At 35.3% G+C, this 18,324-nt stretch overlaps 3 protein-coding genes across 3 annotated transcripts; all 3 read left to right on the top strand.

Moving 5' to 3' along the window:
* Window positions 1-1,474: 1,474 nt before the first annotated feature.
* On the top strand, window positions 1,475-5,634 carry LOC105972348 (plastidic ATP/ADP-transporter). The gene is made up of 5 exons (XM_012997296.2): window positions 1,475-2,715; window positions 3,209-3,463; window positions 3,897-4,040; window positions 4,212-4,559; window positions 5,021-5,634. Exons 1-5 carry the CDS (start codon window positions 1,948-1,950, stop codon window positions 5,393-5,395), a joined length of 1,890 nt encoding a protein of 629 aa, XP_012852750.2. The 5' UTR covers window positions 1,475-1,947; the 3' UTR covers window positions 5,396-5,634.
* Window positions 5,635-7,510: 1,876 nt separating this feature from the next.
* LOC148770979 (coleoptile phototropism protein 1-like) lies at window positions 7,511-9,752 on the top strand. Its single transcript, XM_088816634.1, has 2 exons — window positions 7,511-8,261; window positions 9,107-9,752. Exons 1-2 carry the CDS (start codon window positions 7,560-7,562, stop codon window positions 9,620-9,622), a joined length of 1,218 nt encoding a protein of 405 aa, XP_088672760.1. The 5' UTR covers window positions 7,511-7,559; the 3' UTR covers window positions 9,623-9,752.
* Window positions 9,753-16,112: 6,360 nt separating this feature from the next.
* On the top strand, window positions 16,113-18,078 carry MOT2 (sulfate transmembrane transporter). Its single transcript, XM_088816633.1, has 2 exons — window positions 16,113-16,651; window positions 17,040-18,078. The coding sequence occupies exons 1-2, from the start codon at window positions 16,121-16,123 to the stop codon at window positions 17,985-17,987; spliced, it is 1,479 nt and encodes a 492-aa protein (XP_088672759.1). The 5' UTR covers window positions 16,113-16,120; the 3' UTR covers window positions 17,988-18,078.
* Window positions 18,079-18,324: the final 246 nt, after the last annotated feature.

Genomic DNA, 18,324 nt, shown 5'->3' with positions numbered 1-18,324 from the left:
ACATACAAACAATAATTACTGAACTACCACGCAGAACTACCACTTGACAAATAATTACAAACATGTCATTCACCCATAATCACAAAACTACCACTTGCAAGTTAATAATAGAACTGTCACTCAACAATAATTGCAAGATATCACTCATCAATTAATTTCATAACTGCCGCTCATCAAGTAATCACGGAACTGCCATGCACCAAGTAATTACAACACTGCCACTCAACAGTAATCACAAAACTGACACTCGACAAATAATTACAGAACTGTCATTCAACATTAATTACAAAAACTATTCATTCACCAGTTGAATGTCAACTTGTATATCTTAAAATCTCAACTTATGTTGTTCAAAATCCATTATATCAAATTTCTGACTTGCACATATTCACACTTACACACATATGCACACTCTCCAACACATTTTTGACACACACACACATAACTCATACACTCGCAAACTGAATTCATATGGATCGGATCGAATCAAATCCGGTTGAATCCATGGAACCGGCTCCAAATTGCGAGTCCTATTAAATAATTTGGAACAAACTCACATATTAGCATAAAAATAGAGGAGGTAGATGGACCGGGCCCACGCCGCCAGAATTCAAGAATTTAACGGTGCGGCACGAGACTCCCTTTTTCCACCAACCACTAGGTAGGTAGGTGATGTTTTCACGGGACTTTATTTGTTCCACGTGGACGATTGACCGCCGTCTGATTGTGAGGGTCCATTATATGAGATATTTCCTCTTTGGTACAATACATTTCCCATTTCCTCAATATGTGGACCATTACGTCCTTGGTGATTATTAATCTAAAAAAAAAAATATTAAATTAGTATTTTTGAAAAAAGGAAAGTATTTTATTTTTATACTTATAAATAATAATGCTTTACATACATTTTGGTTCGTTTAGTATATTTTTACTAAGAAATATATCACTCTTCCTATTTTTCCAATTAACTATATATGGTTTAAATTTTCGATATGGATGTTACGAAAGATTAATAAAAATCAACGAAAATTTCAAGACGAGAGATATTTCCCCTTATTTTTTTCTCTTCTCTTCTGGTCACTTATTCCGTTCTTAAGAATTAGTATTTGAGAGATTTTAGAGCGAGAAACGTTAAGATTTAAATATGGATTTTAATCTCTTAACACTACAAGTTGCTAAATTGATTTCTTCTTTCTACTCCATCCTTCTCATTGTTATGTAAAAAAAAAAAAAAAAAAGCAAAAAAAAACAAAAAAACAACTAAAGTTGTATCTGTATTATTAAAAATTGAAAATTGGGAATTGAATTAAGGAGTAGGCTTTTCTTGTAAGTTTTAAATTGGAAAGGTCACTCTTTTTCACCCACAAGCTTGCCTTGATCAAATTGGCTTTCTCTTTGAACATCAATTCCATGTTTTAGTCATATATACGATGTATTATATTATATAAATATCAATTAATTAAGTGAATTGTATAATCGAATACACCGAAAATATCCCAAGTGGAAAGAAAACTTGTACGTATCACGTGGTCAATATGCTTTTGCACCACGTGTGCTTTTTTGCACTTTTAGTTTTATAGTTGGATTCTCACAAGATCCCTTTTTTTTTTTTTTTAAAGATCCTAATTTTATTGCTACATTTTTTCTTCTCCCCCAAATTTTCTCTGGTTGAGATATAAAATATATCTTAGTATTCTTCCTATTATCTTTACTGCAACCCCTGACATCAAGATTTGCTCTTCTTCCCCCAAATTATTCAGAAATCAAAACATTCTTGATTTATACTATTCAATCATTTCCCTCTGACATGGTTTAAGAATATTTGTACATCTTCTCTCTCATCAGCCTCTCTCTCTCTTGTTTTCAGTTCATAAAAATCAAATCTTTACAAGTTTCTTTGCAAAAATCAGAACAATTTTTAGAGAGAGAGAGAGTAATTTGGGAGAAATGCAAGCTGTTCTACAGTCAAAAGGGCTTCTTTCCCTACCTTCAATTCCAAGAAGAACCAGAGCTTTCATCACACAACCCTCATCCGATTTGAGGTGCAGATTCAACCCTAGAAACCCAATTCCAAAATCAAGAACCCTAAATGGGTTCCCAAAATTCCCAAATTTTGTCACAAGACCTCAATTAATTTCCCAAAAGAACACAAATTACCCCAAATTCAGGGCCGATGCTGCAGCATCATCACCACCAGATGGGGTCCAGCCTTTGTATGAAGATCAAGAAACCCCCAAATTTATGGGCATCGAAACTGTAACCCTAAAGAAAATCATACCACTTGGGCTGATGTTTTTTTGCATTTTGTTCAATTACACAATCCTCAGAGACACGAAGGATGTCTTAGTGGTGACGGCGAAAGGGTCGAGTGCCGAAATCATACCGTTCTTGAAAACGTGGGTGAATTTGCCCATGGCTATTGGGTTCATGGTACTGTACACGAAATTGGCCAATGTGCTTTCGAAGCGGGCCCTTTTCTACACGGTTATGCTCCCGTTTATCGCCTTCTTCGGGGCGTTCGGGTTCGTGCTGTACCCGATGAGTGAGTACTTCCACCCCACAGCTCTTGCTGACAAGCTGTTGACCAGTTTGGGTCCGAGGTTTCTTGGCCCGCTTGCGATTTTGAGGATATGGAGTTTCTGTTTGTTTTATGTTATGGCTGAGCTTTGGGGGAGTGTTGTTGTGTCTGTTCTGTTTTGGGGGTTTGCTAATCAGGTAATTAATTCAGCTGCAGATTCGGTTATCGAACTTTTTCTTTGGTATTCAAGATTGCTAATCATGTTTGTTATTCAAGATTCTTCATTTTTTTCTTTTATGAAGGCAAATGATTTTAACAAAACTATGAAAAGTTATGTGCTTGATTGGTCGTGATTTGTGCTTTGTCTAGTGTTTTATCGAACCGGTCGGATTGGAATTGGGCACTTTCGGGAAAAAAATCCATTTTTTTTTTCCGAAGTGAAAAATTGATTCCGATTCCGTTAAAAAAAAAATCGGAAATTCCATCCCTAAGTGTTGTATATGGTGGAGCTGAGGTGAAGTTGTCTTAAAAACTCCGTCTTTAGGAAGGTGTTTGATATTATCCGTTTTTAGGAAGGTGTTCAAATACATTATAACGAATACATTCGATCTTGTCAATGAATTCCAAATTTTTAGCTCTTATTGTGAACTAATCTCGATTTCATTGTGTTCAATATAAATTTTCTTGCAGATTACAACCGTCGAAGAAGCCAAGAAATTCTACCCTCTTTTCGGGCTCGGAGCAAATGTGGCGCTTATATTTTCGGGACGAACGGTAAAGTACTTCTCTCAAATGAGACAAAACTTGGGGCCCGGAGTTGATGGGTGGGCCATCTCCCTCAAGGGTATGATGAGTATCGTGGTGGCTATGGGGTTGGCTATTTGTTTCCTTTATTGGTGGGTAAATCGTTATGTTCCTCTTCCAACCCGTAGTTTGAAAAAGAAGGTAATTTATCTTCAAGCAACGCCTTTCTTCGAGTTCTTGATATTTATCTTAAATTATTATATATTTTGCTATATTTTGTACTACCCCGCTCCATATCATCTGTCACTTAAGAGTTTCAATAATGCCTTTTTTTCCTGTTTTACCTTTATTAATCGTATCCATCTGTATTAAGCATTAACTCCCTCTTGTCATCTCATTAAGTGGTAAAGGTTATTTTAGTCTTTTTTTATGTGTTTTTTCATAAAATTTAACCATATTTAATAACTTTCTTAATATATATGTAAGAACTTTAAACGACGGATATTATTGAACGGAGGGAGTATTATGTAATATTATAGAAGTACACGTGATTTGGAGTTTGTTTAGTTACTTATTATAAGTTCCTTATTAATTCATCTTTTTATTTATTTATTTATTAATTTTTATTATTTAGGATAAGCCAAAGATGGGGACAATGGAAAGCTTAAAGTTTTTGGTGTCGTCGAGATATATTAGAGATCTCGCCACTTTGGTCGTCGCATATGGTATTAGCATTAACCTCGTCGAGGTTACATGGAAATCGAAGCTCAAAGCTCAGGTAAAAAATATAAAAATATTACGCTCTTGCCCTTATTATTATTTTTTTAAATTACTCTTTTACCCTTATTGTGGCTAAAAAAAGAAAGAAGAAAAAAACTACACTTTTACCCTTATTATTTTTTTTTCAATATTTTTTTTTGAACTCCTTGACATTTCGAAAATGGTGTAGTTCCCAACGCCGAATGAATATTCATCGTTTATGGGCGATTTCTCGACGGCCACCGGAATAGCAACCTTCACAATGATGCTTTTGAGCCAATGGATCTTTAGCAAGTACGGCTGGGGAGTGGCGGCAAAGATTACTCCGACGGTGTTGCTTCTCACAGGAGTTGGCTTCTTCTCCCTCCTCCTATTCGGCGGTCCGTTGGGTCCCGCTCTTGCTAATTTTGGGATGACCCCTCTTTTAGCGGCTGTCTACGTCGGAGCCATGCAGAATATTTTTAGCAAGAGCGCAAAATACAGCTTATTCGATCCGTGTAAGGAAATGGCTTACATTCCTTTGGACGAGGATACCAAGGTTCGTCACTTTAAACCTTAACTATTAACCTTTTTTTTTTTTTTCAACTTATTTATTTCGATCCGAAATTTTGCATCAAATATCATCCGCAAAATGATAATGTAAAATTAAGTAAATAAATTAATTCATTATCATATGTTGTATATACTAGGCCATCGTTTGGTTGCCACGATGAAATTAGCCAAAAATAAAATAATTTGCAATTCTATTTGGGATAATTTTATATTTCGAAAAGGGGTCGAATAAATAATTTCCAAATAAAACAATATTACCGATTAAGGGGTAAGTTTTCGGTAATCTTGAAAATTTATTGAACTAACCAACAGTAAATTAGTCTCGATTGTTTACTTAATCATGACATATTTTCTCAACCAAACAAGAAATTTTCCATGTTTAGAAGTTGTTCGATGGCTATTTCTTACATGAGATTTTTATTTTAATTTTTTTTTGATCTTTTTTAGGTTAAAGGGAAAGCGGCGATTGACGTTGTGTGCAATCCGCTCGGGAAATCCGGAGGTGCATTAATACAGCAATTCATGATTCTAACATTCGGATCCCTAGCGAATTCGACCCCCTACTTAGGTGGCATTCTTCTCGTAATAGTTCTTGCATGGCTAGGTGCCGCCAAGTCATTGGACGGCCAATTCACCGCTTTGAGACAAGAAGAGGAGCTCGAGAAGGAGATGGAAAAAGCTGCCGTGAAAATACCCGTTGTCTCTTCAGATGAAACCGGTTCGAACGGATCTCTTTTAAGCGGGTCGACCCTGAACCCAACCTCGGGCGACCTGTCCGATGCTTCTCCTTCTGAGGCCTCGTCATATCCTAAGAATGCTTGATTGTTATTACTATTATTATTCCTTATTAGATTTTATTTTTTTATAGGCATAGAAATAAGTAGAACTGAAAAACATATGTGTAGTTGTTAGTTGGTATCTATCTATATACCTCTATTGTGTAATGTGGTAAAAGGCTTTTTTTCCCTTTAGATGTTGAATAGAATAATGTTGAATTTTGATTTGGACAGGTTCTTGAATCCTGTTAATATGTAATACATTTTCAACCAATTATTTCTAGATGATCTTGGCTTATGATTCAATTGCCATCTATAAGAAAATAGTACAATAGAATGAATGGGCTTTGGGGATAAAGAGAAGCCCAAGACGAAGGAAAACCTGATCGGAAAAGGCGAAAATAGTACAATAGAATGAATGGGCTTTGGGGATGAAGAGAAGCCCAAGACGAAGGAAAACCCGATCGGAAAAGTGCCAAACTGCCCTAAGAGACATGAATAAAGGAGTGTTGGGGAAGGTTTTCAGGTGTCAGCATTCTGACAGTCAAGTCAGTTGGATAAAGTTGGAAAACGAATACCTTGTGTTCAACGGGTGTATTTATACCTGCCATAGGGATGGGTCTGGTGGAACCCCTATCTTATCAAACCACAACGCACGTGCAGGATGACGTGACATGTTGCGAGCTCATTTTACCTACTGAAGGCGATCTGCTTCCTATCTCTACGGCCTCTGTCCCTAAGCTTCCTTCTTGTTGGTTAGTGGGCCCCTTTTCAGCCCACGTCATAGTGCAGGCTTTCCGCCGTTGTTTCTGACATTGGGCCGAATGTAGACGCATGCGGCCGCTTACACATGCTCTATATGGGGACTATTTGGTAGGCTTCAGCAGCAGTTAGAGAAACATTTACTGAATATTAAAAATGCAGAAAAAAAATAACCTTTGTTATGCAAATATTCCATTTCAAGGACAAAAAATCATGGCTTATTCTGTATTGCATATACAACCAAAAGTTCATTACAACACCAAACAACAAATTATGACAGTGACTTCAAATAGATGGATGGATGGATCTCCATCTTACACACCTCACTGGTTTTTTTTACCATTCTACCCTCATTTTCTAACCACCATGTATTAGAAGAAAAATATCTCTGAAATCGAGGTTCTTTTATCGTTTTCGTATTTCCAAAATTAATCGTACAACATACTTTCTGTAATGCCATTTTGTCAAGCAAGAATACAAATGTGTAGTTGTCTTCATAGCTTCATTACAAGTTTCTTTTTTTTGGTCTTTATCAAGACTTTCCGAATAATTCCTTACACAAAACTTGGCATTTCTGCATACTTTTCTCTACTTGTCTTTTCTGCAAGGAAATAATAATAATAATAATAATAATAATAATAATAATAATAATAATAATAATAATAATAATAATAATAATAATAATAATAATAATAATAATAATAATAATAATAATAATAATAATAATAATAATAATAATAATAATAATAATAATAATAATAATAATAATAATAATAATAATAATAATAATAATAATAATAATAATAATAATAATAATAATAATAATAATAATAATAATAATAATAATAATAATAATAATAATAATAATAATAATAATAATAATAATAATAATAATAATAATAATAATAATAATAATAATAATAATAATAATAATAATAATAATAATAATAATAATAATAATAATAATAATAATAATAATAATAATAATAATAATAATAATAATAATAATAATAATAATAATAATAATAATAATAATAATAATAATAATAATAATAATAATAATAATAATAATAATAATAATAATAATAATAATAATAATAATAATAATAATAATAATAATAATAATAATAATAATAATAATAATAATAATAATAATAATAATAATAATAATAATAATAATAATAATAATAATAATAATAATAATAATAATAATAATAATAATAATAATAATAATAATAATAATAATAATAATAATAATAATAATAATAATAATAATAATAATAATAATAATAATAATAATAATAATAATAATAATAATAATAATAATAATAATAATAATAATAATAATAATAATAATAATAATGATAAAATAGCCTTATAAATAATGTCCATTGCTCCAATACACTAGTGCACATTCTTGAATTATTACATTCTTGAATTGTACTAAAATGCAGAACCTGGAAGAATATTCCGAACTGATCACATTACCGTCGGGAGAACTCAAGCCGTTCATGTCCGAAATCGATGACTGCATTTCGGACATGTATTTTATCAAGACCTTATCCAGCCTCAAGGATAAGGCAATCAGGCCGGACGAGATTAGCTCAATCATAACACACTGCGCCACCAAATGGCTTCCCGAGCTAGCCCTCGACCAACAATTAGAACCCGTTGCCACTACTACTCCTAAACACGACGCCGTTTCATTGACCAAGAAAAGGCTCTTCATCGAAACTCTAATCGGAATTCTTCCCCCGGAGAAAGAGTACTACATTAATAATATAATCCCATGCAACTTCCTCTTGAGGCTTCTACGGGTCGCTAATACGAGTCGGGCGGGACCCGTTTATGTTTCCGAGCTCGAAAAGCGGGTTTCTTTGCAGCTCGACCAGGCTTCTTTGAAGGAATTGAGATTGTTGTTCGATTTCGGGCTCGTTCTTCGCTTGGTGAGGGGGTTCGTGAGCGCGGGAGGAGATGCCGCCGGTGGGAAGGTGGCGGTGCTCGTGGACAGTTATCTAGCCGAAGCGGCTAGTGACGACGGCTCGTGTGTGGTGGCGGTGAGTGGATTTGTGGAGCTTGCTACTGCGATTCCGGGCCATGCACGGTTGATGGATGACGGGCTTTATCGGGCAGTTGACATGTACCTTAAAGTAAGTTTTTGTTTCATCGCACGTTGTCTTTTTTTTTTTTTAAGTGAAAATGGTGAGATTCTTGAAAATAGTCGTCGTACGACAACTTATGATCGATACATGGATCGCATCTAGCCAGACACAATCAGCTAATGCGATTCGTCGATGTTAGGTTGAACACGAAATTAAGAACAAGAAGATATAGATAAAACAAGAGTTATAGCGGTAGAAGCTAAGAAGGCCTTTTAATTTGCCTTGTAGAAACCTAAATTTCTCCTTTATGGTTCACAAAAATGGAATAAAGTTGGAACCTTGTAAAGTAGCAAAAAAGGGGCTTTAATTTGGAGGTATATTGACAAGAACTTTTTGTGTTGTCACAAGCACTAGATTCTTTAGCAAAAAAGTATAGTCAATTCATTTTCTAAATAATAGGAGCTGGTAAGACGTTCAATTAACAAGATTTTTATTTATTTAAACTAGCTACAAAAGTTAAATTTAAGTCCACAATTAAATACTATTATCGATTGAATTTGTAGCATCCCTCATCCCTCCATCCCGAGAGGGTTTGACTAAACAACGATAGTGTTATTTTATCCTTTAAATTCCATATTAGTTTTCTTAAATGAGAGGTAAGATTTACTAGAATTGAACAGAGTTAGAGGGTGTTTGGCTAAGCTTATTTTAAACAACTGACAAGCTGCTACATCTTATTTTTTATATGATTAATTTTTAGAGTTTTTAGATAATGAAATAGAAATAACATACCATATGTAATGATTTGGAAGCTATTGAACGAGATCGTAGATTTACCCGGGGCACCTATATAATTGCTTTCGCGGGTTCGTTCGTTATTTCAATCTTGGCAGGCACATCCAGAGGTGTCGAAACAGGATCGAAAAACACTATGCAACTTAATCGACACCAACAAGCTATCGCAAGAGGCGTCTCTCCACGCATCCCGAAACGAGCGGGTCCCGGTTCGGGCCGCGTTCCAGATTCTCCTCTCGGAGCAAACTAAGCTCAAGAGCCACTTTATTGAGTGGAGTGGATCAATGAGCTGGGGCCCGCACAGCCCGGCCCGTTACTCCTCAAATCGCGAAACGGGCCCTTCATGGATCGAGATCGAGAGGTTGAAGGAGGATGTTGTGAGTATCCAGAGCCGGTGCATGGCCATGGAAATGCAGATTGAGAAGATGAAAGAGGAGAAGAAGACGAAGAAGAGAGGGTTGTCTTATTTGATGAGCTGGAAGAAGAATTTAGTTGGTGTTAATAATCCAGGGTTTAATAAGGATATAATAATTGAAGATCAAGAAATTGAGGCTGGTTCGAGGATTAATGTACGAGGTAGAACTCACACTTACAGGAGGAAATCATTGTCCTGAATAAATTTAGAGGGAAATATTCGCAACGGTTGGTTATGTTTTCAGTTCAATTTAATTCTTTTCTCGAAACGAATTCGTGTTTAATTTTCAAATTATTCTCGTATAATACATTTTCCCCAACACCTTTTAACAGATTTTTTAACCGCTACAGTATATTTTAACAAAAAAATAGTTTAATTCTCTAATTAGTACTCCATCAAAACATATTTCCATAAAATAAAATGAAAATAAGTCCTAAAAACGAATCCAAATTTCAATTATATTCATAAATAAATTTAGGAAAGAAATAAATAATTAAAGAAGAAAATGAAATAAAACAACTCCAATTTAGCCCAAGTAATCCTTGAAGAGCCATTTTCAATCCGTTTTTTCTCAGACTGTTCATCCCTTCGTGCGGCTCTTTTTTGTCCACGAAACCCATAATTATTAATTTACATTAAATGCCACTTAAAGAATGGGCATCAAGATTATTCCCACTAATCTTGGACGGTCGGTTTTGTTTTCATTTCACTTTTATTCTTGGGTAAATTGCAATCATCGTTTAAGGTATGGTTAAATTTAGAAAAAAATATTTTTTGTTTGGGTACTTACAACCACCGCCTCCAATTATAAATTTTCTTACACATCCATTCTTGCAGTGTCAAATTTAGTGGAATCTTCTAGATTATATGGAATATTCTTAATTTTGTACCCGTTTTATCACATTCGAACTCCACATTTTGAAGCAAAATGATCATAAGATGTGTTTTTTAGCTTGTGGTGCATCTGAAACTGCATTTTGGAAAAAAAACGAGTACAGATTAGAGAACTTTCCACGTAATCTAGAAGATTATGTTGAATTTGACACCATAAAGGTGACGTGTAAGAAGATTCATAGTTAAGGGGTAGTTATAATTATCCAAACATGAGAGTTTTTTCCCGTAATTTGACCATACTTCAGGAATAGTTTTAATTTACCCTCGAAACGAAGTTGTGTTTGTGAAGATTTTTAAAAGAAATTTCCAAAACAACTTCTAAAGTTTCTCTCACATTCGGACAAATAAACATTAATTTATTTTTCAAAATTGTTCTTCTATAATAGGTTTTCCCCAACACCTTTAAACTAATTTAACCGCTACAATATATTTTATTTCATATTAAATTATAAAAAAAAATACTTTAATTCTTTAATTACTCCATCAAAACGTATTTCCACAAAAATAAAATTAAAATAACTCCTAAAAACGAACCCAAATTCCAATAATATTCATGAGGAAAAAATAAATAAATAATAAAAGAAAAAAAAAAAAGGGGTAAGTATAGATAAATCCCCAAATACAAACTTAAAGCGCGGATCAGTCCCTACAGACGTTTTATAGGCGGATCAGTCCCTACTGCAGAATTTCACATGCAGTTCAGTCCCTATGTTTATATTATTATATTATTTTTTTCTCTCTGTGTCTCTCTCTCCATTTAATTTTTCTCTCTCTTCCTTTTTTCTTTCTTTTCTCTTTCCTCTTTCCTCTTTTTCTCTTTCTCTTTTCTCTTTTCTTTCCTTGCTCCGTTCCAATTCAAAACTCAATTTTCAGTTATTTTTCTTTAAACAACAAATGAAAAGGCGCAAGAAAAAACTCGTGAAGAAAACAAAATGAAAAGAGGAAAGAGACTCATTCTCGAAGAATTGTGAAGGGGAAGAAACAAGATTTGATTTTGTTTTTCTAGTGATATATTTAAAAGATGTTTGATAGTTTGATATAGGTTCTGAGAAAGACGTTTCTCGTATTATTTTTTGAAACATTTTGTGTTTTACGTGACTGCATTAGTATATGCCGTATTAAACAATAGTATTGCTAGTGTGGTTGGATGGTGTTGAAATAAGAGATGAAAAGTACTAGTATTGCTAGTCATGTAGTAGAATAAATGCGTCAACATAGTACACTTACGCCTAGAATCAAGTATATTTGGTTCAGTGGTGAAGTACGTGTTGTCTAAGTGAGTATCATGTCGGCATTTTGAACTCTAAACGCAACACATTGTTCATCAATCTTAAAATAGTCATTTAAAATAATTTTTATGTCCCTCCCACACTCACTAATCACTAAATTTATTATGAAATTGGTACAATTCAATTCATTATAACTATGGTACAATTTATTCTACATAGAAATGCATGCATTACACCAGTGATGCTCGTGTTGTTCATTCATAGAGTACGCTTTCTTTCAATGAAAAAATAGATGTTCTCCATTTATATGGTGGTACGCTTGCTTTATAGATATTAATTTGGAACCAATGCAACAATATAAACTCATTTTCTGAGGCATTCCTTCATTTTATGACTAATTATGGTAACATTTGAGAAAAAATACTAGTCCTACATACAAGTCTTGTACTATATGTGAATATCATGTAGGAAATCAAACACATTTGTGGACTCCAAACGTAACACCAATGTTCACCAAACTTAAAATACTCATCTAAAACATAATGTATGCATCTCCCATACTAATTCATCATTAAAGTGTCAAGGAAATTGATTCAACTCAATTTATCACAAAATGTAGTATGTTTTGTTCCACAAATTATAAGTACAATGTATAAACTGGTAAAGTTAGAGTTATTCATGCATATAGTATTGCGAGTTTATTCATATAGTATATGTTGTCCATTCATATTGTACTGTTATATTCTTTATATTATTGTGGGGTCAATGCATCCATATAATATCATTTTAAGACGCATTTCTTCATTTTAAGACTATTAACATGAAATGAGATGATGTAGGAGTTGATCAACATAGATTATGGGAACATTTGAGGGCAATTTTAGCTCTACGCATGAGCCTATACACTTATATGAGTATCATGTAATAAATCCAACACATTTATGATATCTTGTACACTTATATGAGTATCATGTATGAAATTCAACATAATAATGCTCACCAACCTTAACATACACATCTAAAACATAATTTATGCATCTCTTATACTAATTGATCATTAAAGTGTCATGGAAATCGGTATAACTCAATTCATCACAAACTATAGTCTGATGTGTGAAACACGTAAGTATAATGAATACACATGTGAAGTACATGTCTAGAATGGACACGGTATCTTCAAATAAACTAGAAAATATGTGTTGTTCATTAGTATGGTACGCTTATATTATTTATATTAATTTGTGGCCAAGTCAACCATATAAACTCAACTCATAACACAATATAGTACCATGACTTCAACAGTTAAGTACAATTCATCAAAATATATGGTACAATGTTTTCAGTATAAAGTACGAGTAGAGCTGATCAATAGTATTGTTAGCTATATAACAAATGACATATTCGTGCAACCACATACACATAATTACAATTATATCAAATATAACCCACTACAAAGTTCCACTACTAGTACTTCCAATATTCTCTTTCAACACCATCCTAATGCACTAGGAATACCACTATTGCATATGGCATATACTACAACATCACCAAGAATAATACAATAAACATTTTTCTCATTTCCTATATCAAAGTCATCAAACATCATACATCAAATCCTTGCTAGGACTAAAAATGCTTTGGGAACATGCTAATATCGCCGAAGAATAATACCCAAGAGAAGAGTGTTCAAAATCGACAATAAATAAATGATCTTTACAAACTCGAACAACAAAATAACAGATGTTGGAACCGAGTTAATGATTAGGGGAAACAAGTCAAATCTTATTTCTTCTCTTTCACCATTCTTCGAAAATGGGTTTCTTTCCTCTTTTCTTTTTGTTTTTTTCTTCTTCTACTACCTTGGTTCTTCCTTTTCTTTGTTCTTGTTGCTTCATTTGTATTGATTTAGGAGTTTGTTTTCTTGCGCATTTTCGTGTTCATTTTCGTTTGTTGTTTGAAAAAAAATAACATAAAATGAATTGGAACAGGCAAAAAAAGAAGAGAGAGAAGAGACATAGAAAAAGAGGAAAGAGGAAAGAGAAAAGTAAGAGAAAAGTAAGAGAGAGAAAATGAAAAAGTATGTAATTTCAGATTAAAGTAAAGGGTATTTTAGAATTTTCACTTGCCTCTAGGGACTAAACTGCATGTGAAACTTTGCATTAGGAACTGATACGCCTATGAAACGTCTGTAGGGACTGATCCGCACTTTAAGTTTGTATTTGGGGATTTATATGTACTTACCCCAAAAAGGGGTATTTGCACTCGGCTCCCCTGTGAAATGTCTAATTGGCAAAAAAACCCCTCGGATAAAAAAATTAACAAATAACCCCCTATGAAAGGAAGTCAATGTCAATAAGGACCCTCCGAGCGAATCGTGTGCTGCACTCGCCGAATATGCGACTGGGGTTCGATTTTTTGACGTGAAAAGACCCAACTACCCTTTAAATTATAAATTTCAAAAATAAGCCCCAAATAAAGTTTTCAATTTTTTCAATTCAGTCCCTTGAATTTTCAGAAAGGCCCTCTTCTTCCTTAAGTCAGGGACTGATTTGCAATTTTCCAAAAATAGAAAGAAAAAAGAAATTAAAAAGAAACACTCGTCCACCCACCCTCAACAGCCACCACCAACCAATCCTGCTCCTCCAGAATCCACCATCTCCGCCGCCTCTGCCTTATGTCAGACATGGACATCTTCAATTCTCTGCGAATTTTGATCAATCATGGCCCAAAAACTTCGAAGAAACCTCTCTTCCAAGGATGACCGCCACTGAGGCCGCCGCCGCACGAAGATGAAGAAAACTCATTTTATGGCGCCTCCATTTTCTCCGTTCAATCTCACCGACCACGAGCCGCACACCTCCGCCGCGGCATGCCTCAATTGAAAGAAGATCTGAAGATGTAGCGGTGTTGGGGTGATGAGCAGCGGTGGAACGCTCCGACTTGGGATGAATTGAGTTGTGAGTTGGATGGGTGGGGGGGGAGGCGGGGATGGAGGAAAGGGGTGGGGGTTGGAGGAAGACGACGGTGGTTGCAGGGAAGGAGATGAAGACTTTTAATTTTATTTTATATAACTATTATTATATTTAAGATATGTTTTATTTTGTATTTTTTTAATTATCAACATATGTTTACACTATTTTCTTTTTTCTTTTCCTTTTTTAATTGTTATTATATTTAACACATATTTTATTTATATTTGTTTGTTTAAAATTGAAAATTTATTAAAAATTGTTAGACATTGTTTTTTCTTTTCGCTTTATTTTTATTAAGGGTAATTCTGTCATTTCACTTAAGTCAACGAGCCAGTGCACACAAAGGGGCGGTGGGCTGACTAAAACACAACAGAGGGGGTTATAAGCTAATTTTTTTTTCCGAGGGGGTTTTTTGCTTCCGAGAAATAACACAGGGGGTTCTATGCAATTAACTCACCCCAAAAAAAAACTCCAAACAAAGCCAAATTTTGGCCCAAGTAATCCTTGAAGAGCCAATTTTCAATCGTTTTTTCTCCGACTGTTCATCCCTTCGTGCGGGTCTTTGTCCACAACTGTCACAAAAGCCATATAATTATTACTTTAAATTAAATGCCACGGGCATCAAAATTATTCCCATATCAAAGAGTATATTCCTTCCGACGATTAAAAAAACCCATAAAACAAAAACCAATTTTATGGAAATATGATTAAATTAATTCATTCTCATATTTTATTCTTTTATTTGATCTTTGATTATTGCGAATTTTTTTAGTCAACCAGGATTCTCCATTTCTGATGCAGAGGTGGGGGACGCGAAATTGTGTGGGGACAAGTTTTTTTCCGAACCGGACGATAGATTTTAGCGTTTCGAGGTCGTTTACGGCTTTAGGCCTTTCAAACGACTTTTTTGCTATTTTAGGAAAATTTTAAATAATTCTAGAAAATTCGGATTTGAAATTCGCAAGTTGGGATGTTTCCCATTTGCGGTATTCTACTAGGTTTAGAAGTTATTTAATTTTTTTTTTCCTTTTTGGATAATTTTCTCGTTCTACTAGTTTGATTAGGATTTTTTGTTTTCTTTAGTATTAATAGTTGCTCTAGGGTTCATTTTCCAGCATCTTTAATTATCAATAAAAATTCGGTATTTTTTTTCAATTATCTGGTGGATTTCAAAGTTATCCTATTCAATAAAATTAATTCATAAAAATTAATTCCTTTTTGTGTTTCCGTTCTGAAACTGCATTAATTTCACTGCTCAATTATACGATTAAGCTCTCGTAAGTACTCCTAAGTCCTAAGTCATAAGAATGCATTATCTTATTTTAGTTAATTTTATCTACAGATCAAACGAACTCTAATGCAATCTGTTGGTTAGTTAATCTTAAATATTTGTTTCATAATATGTTTATACAAAATTACCTGCTAGCATATACACATACATACACACACACATATATATATAACGAAATATGAGGGATCAATTTATTTTTAGAGCAGTGTGGCTACAAAACAACCACACACACAGTTAATTAAAACAACTTATATTATAATAAATAAAAATCAGGAAAATGGGGGTGCCTATAAAAATGACTTAAATATAATATGTGCTATCTGTGGTTAGTTGCAAATTCTCAGTTGACTCTCTCTCTCTCTCTCACGCAACCACACACAGACACACACACGGCAAATATGTCCGATGAATCGCCGGAAACAACCACCCCGCTCCTCCGCCGGCAAATTGATGGTTGGCGCCACCGTATCACCAACTCCCTCCGCCTGAAGACCAGCCTCCTCTCGGAGCTGAGTGGCGCCGTCGGCGACCTAGGCACCTACATCCCCATAGTTCTGGCCCTCACACTAGTCTCGAACCTCGATCTCTCCACCACCCTCATCTTCACCGCCCTATACAACATCGCCACCGGCGTCCTATTCGGCACCCCCATGCCCGTCCAGCCGATGAAATCCATCGCCGCCGTCGCCGTGTCGGAGACACCCCATCTGACGGTCTCCCAAATCGCCGCCGCCGGCATCTCCACCGCCGCCGTCCTCCTCTTCCTCGGAGTCACCGGACTCATGTCCGTCCTCTACCGCTTCCTCCCCCTCCCCGTCGTCCGCGGCGTTCAGCTCTCACAGGTGATTTATCTAGGTTTTCAAAAACTCATGAAAAAGTTGTTTCTTTCATTGCAATCTGATCGACTGAATTTGGGGATTTTTTATTTATTTATTCTTTATTTATTAATATTATTATTATTATTATTTTTAATAGAAGATGGTAATGTGGTCCTTTAATCATGAAAATTTAATGTGAATTTATATTATCGAGCCTCCAAAGCTGTTTTTGAGCTTGATTCAATTAGCACTCGAGCTGAACTTGAGTAGCTTGAATTTATACTAACGAAACTAGCTTTTACTAATCGACGATCTCGAATCAGAGTATCGAGTAACTTAGGTTTACTTTTCGATTCCAAAGAAGAAATGTTTCTATAAATTCGTAAAGGCAAATCTTAACCTTTATCCGCAGGGGCTCGCATTCGCCTTCTCCGCAATCAAATACATTCGGTACAATCAAGATTTCACCACAACAACAGCAACAAAAACCACCGATCCCCGCCCCTGGCTAGGCCTCGACGGCCTCATTCTCGCACTCACTTGCCTCCTCTTCCTAATCCTCACAACCGGTGACGGGAATAGTAACGAAATCCGCATAAATAGCGATGCACCAATCACCCGCCGAACAAGAATCCAAAAACGGCTCAAAATTCTGTCGGCGATCCCATCCGCCCTTATCCTCTTCCTCCTCGGCTTGATCCTCTGCTTCGTCAACGACCCGTCTATTTTCCACGACATAAAATTCGGCCCGTCTAAATTCCACGTGTTGAAAATCACGTGGGATGATTTTAAAGTAGGGTTTCTGCGGGGGGCGGTCCCACAAATCCCGTTGTCGGTTTTGAACTCCGTGATAGCGGTTTGTAAGCTGTCGGGCGATTTATTCCCCGGTACGGAATTATCCGCCACAAAAGTCTCGGTCAGCGTGGGGCTGATGAATTTGGTGGGTTGCTGGTTCGGGGCGATGCCCGTTTGCCACGGAGCGGGAGGGCTGGCGGGTCAGTACCGGTTCGGCGGGCGGAGCGGTCTGTCAGTGGTGTTTCTTGGGGTGGGGAAGTTGGTTCTAGGGTTGTTGTTCGGGAACTCGTTTGTGAGGATATTGAGGGGGTTTCCGGTCGGGATTTTGGGGGTGCTTTTGTTGTTTGCGGGGGTGGAATTGGCCATGGCTTCGAGGGATATGAATTCGAAGGAGGATTCGTTTGTGATGTTGGTTTGCGCGGCAGTTTCGTTGACTGGTTCGAGCGCTGCGTTGGGTTTCGTGTGCGGGATCGTTCTTTATTTGACGTTGAAGTTGAGGGAGATGGACTTTTGTTTCTGGAAATCTGTGTCTGGTTCTGCTGATGAACATGAATCACTTCTTTGAGCAGCTACTTGTAAATTGTTATTGATCTGTATATGAATCTGAAAATGTTAAATGTCGGTTTTAATTTTACTAATGCCGTTTCGACTTCAAATGTGATTTTAATCCCCTTGCAGTCCAAATTCGGCAAAAGACGAAACACAAAATTTGTAATTATTTGGATTTGTAAAAGCGCGACGTATGTTCATTCATTCATAACTCTCTCACTCCGACATCCAATTTAACTGATTCAAATTGGATTAGAAAACCAATTTAGTAAAATATACAAATTTTATGTTGACTTTTGCCAAATTCACTGAAAATAGTCAAAACCACATTTGATTAATAAAATACACACACA

Source organism: Erythranthe guttata, chromosome 4 (genome assembly GCF_056151865.1).
Source record: "Erythranthe guttata isolate IM_541 chromosome 4, IM_541, whole genome shotgun sequence".
Classification (NCBI taxonomy): domain Eukaryota; kingdom Viridiplantae; phylum Streptophyta; class Magnoliopsida; order Lamiales; family Phrymaceae; genus Erythranthe; species Erythranthe guttata.
This window is presented reverse-complemented; position numbering and strand designations above follow the sequence as displayed.

Excerpts from the sequence above, each read along its gene's own strand:
- LOC105972348 (XM_012997296.2), top strand. The coding sequence starts at position 1,948 with ATGCAAGCTGTTCTACAGTCAAAAGGGCTTCTTTCCCTACCTTCAATT. Across the intron at positions 2,716-3,208 it reads TTTGGGGGTTTGCTAATCAG|ATTACAACCGTCGAAGAAGC; the intron begins GTAATTAATTCA and ends ATTTTCTTGCAG. Across the intron at positions 4,560-5,020 it reads CTTTGGACGAGGATACCAAG|GTTAAAGGGAAAGCGGCGAT; the intron begins GTTCGTCACTTT and ends GATCTTTTTTAG.
- LOC148770979 (XM_088816634.1), top strand. The coding sequence starts at position 7,560 with ATGCAGAACCTGGAAGAATATTCCGAACTGATCACATTACCGTCGGGA. Across the intron at positions 8,262-9,106 it reads CAGTTGACATGTACCTTAAA|GCACATCCAGAGGTGTCGAA; the intron begins GTAAGTTTTTGT and ends CAATCTTGGCAG.
- MOT2 (XM_088816633.1), top strand. The coding sequence starts at position 16,121 with ATGTGCTATCTGTGGTTAGTTGCAAATTCTCAGTTGACTCTCTCTCTC. Across the intron at positions 16,652-17,039 it reads GCGGCGTTCAGCTCTCACAG|GGGCTCGCATTCGCCTTCTC; the intron begins GTGATTTATCTA and ends CTTTATCCGCAG.